Source organism: Ananas comosus, linkage group 1, assembly GCF_001540865.1.
Source record: "Ananas comosus cultivar F153 linkage group 1, ASM154086v1, whole genome shotgun sequence".
Lineage (NCBI taxonomy): Eukaryota > Viridiplantae > Streptophyta > Magnoliopsida > Poales > Bromeliaceae > Ananas > Ananas comosus.
In genome coordinates, this window is record NC_033621.1 from 2,543,924 (window position 1) to 2,555,121 (window position 11,198).

General features: G+C 38.6%; 1 protein-coding gene across 1 annotated transcript; it reads left to right on the top strand.

Moving 5' to 3' along the window:
* LOC109707483 (probable indole-3-acetic acid-amido synthetase GH3.8) lies at positions 350–2,881 on the top strand. Its single transcript, XM_020228770.1, has 3 exons — positions 350–794; positions 878–979; positions 1,127–2,881. The coding sequence occupies exons 1-3, from the start codon at positions 463–465 to the stop codon at positions 2,523–2,525; spliced, it is 1,833 nt and encodes a 610-aa protein (XP_020084359.1). The 5' UTR covers positions 350–462; the 3' UTR covers positions 2,526–2,881.

Below are 11,198 nucleotides of genomic sequence, written 5' to 3' on the forward strand. Positions count from 1 at the left end.
GGTGGGCTGCCACGTCATCCACGAGGTGGCGTCACCCCGCTTGCGCCCTTTCCCGCCGGCGCGAAGTCGCAGTCGCGGCCCCAGGCCGGAGAACGCTGGCCTCCGGCCGCCACGTGTCCCGCTGTCGAGCTGGACGGCAACAGCTGCCCACCTGGCCCCGTCCTACGTGGCCGCCCCCGCAGTGTGGGGCCCACCTCCCTGTCGGGGTGCTGTCGGCGTCGCGACGCGACAGCGGGCCCCACCTTGCCGCTCCCCGCCCCGACACCTTTGCGCGTGAAAACTAACCCCTCCCTGCCTCGTCCCTCCGCCCTCTCTGACCTCCCTCTATATATACCCCCAGCAATCCCCTCCCCTCTCTCCACACCCACACAGACACCTCTCTAATTCCTTCCAGTGTTCCTTTTCAGTTTTCCTTCGCTCTAACCAACGCGAGCTATTTTCTTATTTTCTTATTTATTACAAATGGCCGTGAAGCCAGTGGCCTCAGCTGCCGGGTCGACCCCGCTGGGGCCGGCGGCGAACGAGAAGGACGCCGAGAGGCTGCGGTTCATCGAGGAGATGACCGCGAACGCCGACGCCGTCCAGGAGCGGGTGCTTGGCGAGATCCTCGCCCGCAACGCCGACACCGAGTACCTCCGCCGCTTCGGGCTCGGCGGCGCCACCGACCGCGCCGCCTTCAAGGCGAAGGCCCCGGTTGTGACCTACGAGGACCTGCAGCCGGAGATCCAGCGCATCGCCAACGGCGACCGCTCCCCGATCCTCTCTGCACACCCCATCTCCGAGTTCCTCACCAGGTAGATATCGGTCATAATTTTTACCGCGAGTAATTTTTTTTTTATTATGTGGCAATATTTGATTGGATTGTTAAAATATAAAGTTCGGGAACTTCTGCGGGCGAGCGGAAGCTGATGCCGACCATCAAGGAAGAGCTCGACCGCCGCCAACTCCTCTACAGTCTCCTCATGCCCGTCATGAACCTGTGAGTAGTCCTAAAACCTGTTGTTATGCATTTGAGTCAAATTATATATATACGGCCATATATATATATATATATATATAGTTAGGGTCACAATTAAAACAACTCTTAAACTAACTATTTTTATTTTTGAACAAATGGAACGTACAGGTACGTGCCGGGGCTGGACAAAGGCAAGGGGCTCTACTTCTTGTTCGTGAAGTCGGAGACGAAGACGCCCGGCGGCCTCCCCGCCCGGCCGGTGCTGACGAGCTACTACAAGAGCGAGCACTTCAAGAGCCGTCCCTACGACCCCTACAACGTGTACACGAGCCCGACGGCCGCGATCCTCTGCGCCGACTCCTTCCAGAGCATGTACGCCCAGATGCTCTGCGGCCTCTACCAGCGCCTCGACGTGCTCCGCGTCGGCGCCGTGTTCGCCTCGGGCCTCCTCCGCGCCATCCGCTTCCTGCAGCTCCACTGGGAGCAGCTCGCCGCCGACATCGAATCGGGCGCGCTCACCCCGCGCGTCGCCGACCCCTCGGTCCGCGAGGCCGTGGCCGACCTCATCCGCCCCGACCCGGCGCTGGCCCGGCTCGTGGTCGCCGAGTGCTCCAAGGGCGACTGGGCCGGGATCGTCACCCGGATGTGGCCGAACACCAAGTACCTGGACGTGATCGTCACCGGGGCGATGGCGCAGTACATACCGACGCTCGAATACTACAGCGGCGGGCTCCCGATGGCGTGCACCATGTACGCGTCGTCGGAGTGCTACTTCGGCATCAACCTCCGCCCGATGTGCGCGCCGTCGGAGGTCTCCTACACCATCATGCCCAACATGGCCTACTTCGAATTCCTCCCCCTCGACGACAGCGACGGCGGCGCCAAATTCGGCGCGGGGGAGTGGAGCCGGCTGGTCGACCTGGCCGACGTCCGGGTCGGCGGCGAGTACGAGCTGGTGATCACGACGTACGCGGGGCTCTACCGCTACCGCGTGGGCGACATCCTCCGCGTGACCGGCTTCCACAACGCCGCACCGCAGTTCCGCTTCGTGCGCCGCAAGAACGTGCTGCTGAGCATCGAGTCCGACAAGACCGACGAGTCGGAGCTGCAGAAGGCCGTGGAGGCCGCGTCGGAGGTGCTGAAGCCGTACGACGCGGCCATCGTCGAGTACACGAGCCACGCCTACACGAAGACGATTCCGGGCCACTACGTGATATACTTCGAGCTGCTGCTCAAGGAAGGCGGCCGGGGATCGTCGGCCGGCCGGGTCGAGGAGGACGGCGTGATCGAGCGGTGCTGCGGGGCAATGGAGGAGGCGATGAACGCCGTGTACCGGCAAAGCCGGGTGGCCGACGGCTCGATCGGGCCGCTGGAGATACGCGTGGTGCGGCCGGGGACGTTCGAGGAGCTGATGGACTACTGCATCGCCCGCGGCGCGTCCATCAACCAGTACAAGGTGCCGCGCTGCGTGACCTTCCCGCCGATCGTCGAGCTGCTCGACTCCCGGGCCGTGTCGGCGCACTTCAGCCCCGCGCCGCCTAAGTGGTCTCCCCACCGCTCAGCCTGAACACCCCTACTCCCCTTTGAAAATTTGTCTTAGGCAATTAAACAGTGCAGCAGCTGCAGATTCTTAATTCTGTGCATTTATTTCCGTGCCACCACTGGTGGGGATTTAGTTACCTTATTATTAGTTTCTTTTGGGGGGTCAACTTTTTTTCTTTTCTCTTTTTGTTTTTTTTTTTAACCCTCATGAGCACATTTCTTTTTGTTTTTTTTTTTTTTTCTCATTTTATAATGTAGGAGATGTAGTAATGTTATCTGACTGTGTTGGCGCAGAAGAGCAGCATGCATGGGGAGTTTAAATCGTTGTTACTTAATTTAATTGTACAAGATAGAGTTATATATTAATCACCATATTTTATCTGATCCAGTGTTATCTTTAATTTTATTGCTAGAGACTTGTTTGATCCTACTTTAAAAACAATAATGATAATATGAAAAATAAATATAAAAGTAAAAGTTTACTTTTGAGAGTAAAATTAATGTTTTGGCTTATGGTCACAATAGAAAATTAAAAATTAATAGGTGGTTGTTATGACGTTTTTCTAACGAATAGTCATAGTTAAAGCTCTAAACTTTTTTAAATAGCTTTTCTCCGAAGATTCTCGAAATGGGCTTTTTGACGGCACGTAACTTTGACTGAGATTTTTACTGGACTAATAATGTGCTGTTAAACTAAAAGTTGCACAATAGAGTGGTTTAGCAAATAATAATAATAATAATAATAATTACAGTTATCGGAAATACCAATAGTTGAGAACTTATAATTTAATCTGATACTAATTGTTTAGAATCTACAACTCACACTGATATCAATTAATATAAATTCAGTATTTACTTTGATATCTATTATAATAATTGCACAACATAAACATCCAATCAAGTTTATAATAAAAATATAGATTAGACGCTTTTATTGCAATATCTCAACAAACGGTAGCGAAGTGAATACCGAATTTTTACTGGGCTGTATCAAAGTGGACTACGAATTCTCTAATAACTTAAAGAGTAATTTTTTTTACTATTTATTAATTTTAGCTAGATCAAAGAGTATAGATGTCTCAACTAGTGAGGTAGGTATAGCTTATAGCTAACAATTTTTTATTTGAACCTATTAACAAACCAAGTCAAAGTGCGTATTTGCAGGGACATGATTTGGAGGACACATCATCTCTGAGTCAATACCAACTATCTTGAAATGAAGTTCAAAAGAATAAATGATTGTCACGCATTGTACTTTTGTACCTTTGCTGGTCAATGGGGTGTGAAAAATAAAAGCTTCATTTATTTTTTTTTTTGTCTAAATTAATACAGAAATTTTGATGAAATGCTTCAAGGGCTTCTTTTGACATTTTTCACTATGATGGTCCTCTACATAACCACCCCAAGAATTCCCCATAAGCAATTAATAAATATAATGTGGCTTGTGCCTTGCTATGTTAAAAATCCTACCAACAAAAAAAAAAGAAGAAAAGAATATCTCAAACATTCACATTCAAATATATGAAAACCAATATTTGAAAAGTATAAAAGACATAAAATAAGAAAAGTTTTGTAAAATATATCATTTATATATGAAAGAGACAAATAGTTAATCCAAAGTTTATGATACGAATTTATATAATTTCTTAAATTGAGTATTTTTACATACATGTAATATTTAACGCAAATATGTAAACTACGGGAGGGCCATGGCCAATGCCACCCCCGCCTTAGTTCCACCTATTTATGTAAACTAGGCTGATCTATTGAGCGGAGGGGTTTCCCACCTCCAACCCCATTTTTTATTAATTAGATCAAGATAGATAAGAATGAGTTAATTTTTATCTTATTTTTGGTTTACACTTACTGCTCTATTGGACGAGAGCAGTTTTTTGATCAATTTTTGACAGATCCGAAAGAAAGGGATCTCTTGCTTTTCACTTCATTTTCTCGATGGATGAAAGGATATTCAAGATAGATTATATTTTTCCATATTTTTAGTTTTCAACATTCGAGGAGAATCGATATGGGATACCTACCAACCCAGAACCATCTGCATCTCTAGTCCTGCCCCTACACGCTTAACAATTTTTTGTTTTTTTTGTTTTTTGGTAGCAAAGCCATTAATTGTATAAATTTTCATCCGTTACATTCTATATTACTTATTCAAGTCGTACCATGACATGATTCGTCTGATCTCTATCATATATGTAAATAAAGGTAAAGGCATTCAAACCATCTTGTGATCGATATCACTTCTTATCGGATTGTCTTTTTCGAATAGCAAGAACTGACCTATAATTTTCTCCTACCATATTATTTCTCAACTAATTCATATACCAGATCGATCTTCACATACGTTAAGGTCATGTGTCCGATTCCCGCTTTCAACATTCACTTAGTTCATTAATCCATGAACTAAATCCACATTTCTCCACATTTCTCTTATAGGAATCATATACGTGAGTTTTTCTAGCTATCAAATTGATATTTTGAACGATATAATATAATTTTGGTACACGCACGACGAACTTATTAAAGAATTATATATTTGACCAAATGCATGAGATATATAATTGGGGTCTCAAGTACTCTCATCAATGCCCAAGTCAAGGTGGGCTTTTACTGGTGTGGGTTGGTTTCGTAGGTGGATTGTTGTTGTTGTTGTTGTTGTTTTTAATTGTAATTAGGTCAAAGCTAATGAGCTTCGATAACTTGTTGGAGTTGTGGTCGGCACCGAGACACCGAACCTGGTTTCCCTCCACCACTTCCGTGCTCGTGCTTGCGTTTCAAAAGCGATTTTCGAAAAACTAGTTTTTTTTTTTTTTTTTTTTTTTTTTTTTTTTTTTTTTTTTTTAAGTTCGGGTCGATACTCTGCTACGTTGACGTGCATCCCCATTAAATTGGGGGTTGGATTGGATCGAAGCTTCTGCCCCCGCTGCGTTGAAAGCGTGCCGTTCTAGGGATGCGTGATGGGGATTGCTTTGGATATAGAAATGATATATCTATGGTTGGAGCGAGAAAGGGTTTAGCGACTCAGAGATGCTGAAGCCATGCATGATGACTGATCGAGGATGGGCTCAGGTTGGACTCAACGTGATCTTCTGATCAATTTAATTCGTATTTCTTCTTGAGATTCGATAACCTCGTCCTAGCGGAATCATACGCGACGCACACCTGTTTCTTAATTAAGATGCATTGCTGTAAAAAGTATGAACTAACGACTTTTTGTTGCAGAAAAAATTAGAGCCTAAAATATAATTTTGACTTCTTGTTGCCACAGTAGAAATAGACATTTCATTTGTTACGTATTTGCGAGCTTCTCTGAGTAAAGATGCGATTTTGCAAGCGCCACATCTGGAAACAAATTCTCTTTTGATTTGTTCCATCCATGAGGCCAAACTCGTTGATTACTTTATATATATATATATATATATATATATGAGTCCAGCTATGGTGCTTGTAAAAGCACCAAGTACTTGGTGCTTGTAAGTTTTTTACCGTTAGATCTACTCCTCGGATCATTTTTAATCATTAGATTATACTATTCAACCAACCACCGACTAAACTCTAAAGGGTCCACATCATCCTAATCGCATATCTTTTAATTCAATAGATAAAAATCTACAAGCACCAATAACTTGGTGGATTTAATAATTTTTTTTAAAAATAGCGACCTCAATTATAATATATAATATATATATATATTATATATATATATATATAATATATATAATTTATATATATATATAATATATATAATATATATATATATAAAAGTCACGTATATTCCAAATTTGGGTCTGTCACAGACCATTTTTAGCGAAAAATTAGCGCCCATACGCCCATTTTTTTTTCCGTACGAAAAATTTTAAATATAAAATAAAAATAGAAATAGAAACAGTAATGAATAGTAAATTCTCTTATAACAAATTACTGATGTGAAAATCCTAAATATAAATTTTCTATTTAATTTCAAATAAGTTTCTATAACAGATTACGGTGTGATAATCCTATAAGAATTTTTCTATTTTATTTGAAAATATCTTTTTTAGATATTATCTATTTAATTTCAAAATATATTTTCTTTTTAAGATAACGGATTTTATTTTTCTATTTAATTTCAAAAATTTATTTCCTAACAGATTTTATTTTTCTATTTAATTTCAAAAGTAATTTTTGCATTAGAGATTATTATTAATTATTTATCATTTAAAACATATTTTTCTTAATAGCGTGATTTATTATTTTAAATTTTTTATATACATATTTGACAATCATATAAAATATGGCCTAAAATTAAAAATAATTTAAAAAAATTATAACTTTTTCTAATAATTATTACGTGCATTTGCACGTACATTTTACTAGTATATATATATATATATAATTAGACTGGAATACTATTAATAGTAAAACCCTCTTTTTGCTATCAAGTTTTTAACCATTGGATGAAAAATTGTAGGGTTAGGATGATATTAGTCAGTTAGAGTTGAGTGGTCCCCCTAGGGTTGAGTGGTTCCTACTGGATTATAGTATTTAATCCAATGATCAGAAATGATGAAAAGAGTTGATCCAAAGGCTAAAAAACTGATAGCAACAATGGGATTTTGCTACTAATAGTAGCCCAGTCCAACTCTCTCTCTCTCTCTCTCTCTCTATATATATATATATATATATTTCATGTGTGTTTTATACTGTTAAATATGTTGTTAAGTTATAACATTAACTATTCTAAGAAAACATACATTGCTACGTACCTGTTGAATATAACTATTGGTAAAAACATACAGAACTTACCTGAAGTATACATGAATCATTTTTATTTAACTATTCAATCTTTTAATCTATTTGATTTGAGTCATTTATTGGTATTTTGGTTTCAAAATTTAAGCTAATTATTTATTTTAATAAATTTATAAAGTTGCGAGTATTGCTTCGTATATATACTAACTAAAAAAATGAATATAAATGATGCATTCAAATTTTGAAGTTAACAAACATATTAAAAGGTTGGATAGTAAAATTAAAAGTTCAAAATAGTTAATTCAAAATAATTCATACTTCGGATAAGTTCTGTACATTTTTTCTATAAATATTAAAAATACCGTCGCTTAGTAGTTTAGATTTTTGGAAAGAAACAGTTGTTTAATTCACATAATTCAACTTAGCATCAAAGCTAAATGCAAAGTTTTGAATCTAGATATAAAAAATCCGAGTTCGAGTTTGCCAAAATGTAAGGAATAGCATTGAATAAAAATATGAAAAAAAAAAAAACCATTAATTTTGTTAACATCAATTAATTAGCATGCGGGACACATGACTACGGTGTTGCCAAAATTAATTACGAAGGCCTAATATTCGAAAGAGAATAAGAACAGAAGATGCGACGTTACATAGACGTACTCTCGCTTTGTTAGGTGAAGCTCGTTTTCATGCAATTAATGTACGTATTATTATATATATATATACGTCAAGTGTGTTGGATTTGCACGTTTATTCTTTTTCTCAAGGAATCTGGTGGACTGATCATGAGGCTTTGGATCATACCAACGCCACCACCACCACACAGTTTTCTCCTCCTTTTCCCATGGCACATACGTGATGCAAGTTATTTGTGGACATGAATTTATAAAATATTAAGATAAATTCCGAGCTATTTAATTTCTAATGAGAACTTGATATTGTTTTCTATTTATTATATTAGCTAAAAATATATCTAACTTTCTGTCCCGTAACAATAAGTACAGAAAGTAATAAGCTGAGTTAGCTGAGTTAAATAAGTTGAGTGGAATTGCAGTCCACAATAGACCTAACGATAAGAGGCTCAACAATAGACCTAACGTTCAGATAGATTAAGTCAAATCGAACACCGTGAACATTGTAGTTGAGCCCTTAAATGCCATGAATTTGTTTTTTTCTATAAACACATGTTTTTGGGATAGTTGGTTAGCATTCACAATCCACAAATATGGGTGAAAGTTTAAATCTTTTTTTATTTTAAGAGGTCACCATTTTATGACATATATTCATATCTATTATTATGTTATCCTTTTGATCTGTCACCTCTTTGGTCAGTCCAATGTGGCATGGTTCACTTTATATCCACAATGCACATGAGCTAGGTCCCCTTCCTAGCTGCCATATTAATTATAACTTGGGTAACTCTAAAAAGTAATCTAGAGAATTTTCTACATTTGATTCTCAAATTAGTGATGCCCAAAGTTGTCAATCATTATTTAGAATATTATTGATTATTTGTATGGTCTCACTTTTGCTTACCTATTCAACAGCAACTGGACTTAATAGAACATTTGAGAAATAGAGAAGTTTGAGAAGCTTAAATATGAAGTTTTTCATTACTGTAAAGAGAGGCGGTTGAAAAGCTTTGAATATTGTGTTTCATCGAATAACACTACACTTTAAGAACGGTTAGGCAAACTCTTTGCATACACAAATATCAAAGGCTAATGGTTTGAAGATTAGTACTCAAAGTTTCAAATTCGATGCCTAAGTGCTTTACATTTCTAGCTGAGTTATGTCTAAAAAATAAGTAAATGAAGCGAGTAGTTAATTTGCTACCTTTCTCTCTCAAATAAAAACCAAAAAAAAGAGAAAAAAGTAACATTTCATAAGGTATATATTTTCTCTCTATGATATCTTTTTAAATGCTTGATTGTGTTATACATACATCAAAGATGTATAACTGCTAATTTATTGAGTAGCACAAAGTTTTTTGAGTGGCCCATTGTATGGATTGTAAAGAGCCCCAAAACCTTTTCTACGTTAGCAAAGGCAATAAGAAACAAGAAGAGAGACAAATTGGTATTAATGGCTTCTTTTAATCCAACCCACTCATATTAGGTAGGAGACATTTTCTAATAATAAATTAGACATTAGATTGATAGCTTGTTTGCTTGTTGGGCTTAGGCAAATTCAAAATTGAGAAGAGACATTCATAACTAATCTCATACTCAATTGTGTTTTTGTCAAACTAATCTTAATTACCTTTTAAGGAATTAGATAGGTGCATGCACAAGCTATTCAACCTTTTAGCTTAAAGGCATGTAAACGCGCAATAAGAAGTTATAGTGGCTTCTATGGGATTGAATTAATTTGTGGTCTCGAAATGGCGAAGCATTGGAAAAGAGAAATTAAATGAAGTCGATTTGCGGAAAGCAGCAAAGTTGGAACATAACTAGGGCACCGATAATGTACCTTCGGTTTGTTATTAGGTTAGGAATATCTGAGCGTTATTTTGTTGAGGAACTTTCCAACGAGATCTCATTGAAAAAGTTTATCGAACTTCTGATTCATACTACACTAGAATATAAAAAGTTCATTCCAATCTTGGAACTTTGCATTCGAATTTTAATACCGTATTGGACGGTTGATTTATAGTGAACGGTGTAAGATGGTGTAATCGATCGGGTGAAACACAGCTAGACCAAACAGACCTTGAGTATGTATGTATGCCGCAAACATGGTCCAGCGCAGTCGTATTATATTCATCAAAAGCCTGGCCCAAATTAGTTCAATAACATTTTTAGCCCATTAACTTTTGGGCTGGATTGCTATTATTCTCAAGCTGGTTCATCTCTTGTTGAGACAAAATTATCCCTTAATAAAAGGGGGAAGCTCAACATGTATAATTTTTTTTTTTTCTCTTTTTGGTCTTTTATTAGACCTAGAGGTCAATTGGCATATAGATGCATGTACTTATTCTGAGGATATAGTTTTGTCTGGGACTCGATTCCGCATTTCTAAAATACCCTCCAGAGTTTTTAGCCACTTGAGCCAGAGTTCGGCAGTAACATCTACGTGTTTATACTTAACGCCATGGATGCATTTCCTTTTGTTGACACGCTTCTCATGACAATGTTGGGCGCACCCAATGCATGGATCATAGATTGAATTAGAAAACTATATATTTAGCTTAATAGATATGTTTTCAATATATAATTTTAATATATAGGCCAGCTTTTGAACAAATGCAATATGCAAACTATTTCTTTTAATTCCTCCTTGTTCTCTTATGTTAGGAGTCACTCTCAATGTCATTTTCCTGCAATTTATGTTCACACATAGCAAGATGAACACGAAAGATAGGAAAGGAAAGAAAAACAAAACAAGTTTTGACAAAAAGAATGCGAGACGCAGCAGATGACGCATCGGATTACTCTAGTGTTCATAAAGTACCAGTTCATGTGGATAGGATTGTACTTCAATCTAGTTTTATCTGAGTTAAGGCGCAGCTAAGGACACGTTTGGATGCGAGTATTAACTTTGAGCACGCGGCACGCTTGAGTTACACAAACTTAACGTCATGCAAGTAATTTTTATCATTCGAACCAAATACAATGAAAAATACAAAAAAATAAATTTCTAGCATTGTCACATTTCTCATAGGTGGAGATCCCAAGTCAAACAATTAATGTCTTAAGATGATTAATTCCTGAGGAAAAGCTAATGCTCACTTATTAGAGGCATGATAGGAAGTTTTTCTCTATCATTTTCCAGAAAATTAAGATAAATCTATAAATTGCTCCTACTGTGGGTTTATTTATTTATTTATTTTTTCTTGAGAGGAAGCTATAGGAAATAGGGATCGAAAGATATATATATATATATATATATATATATAGAGTTGAGCTAGAATACTATCGATAGCAAACAGGCTCCGTTGCCACCAATTTGT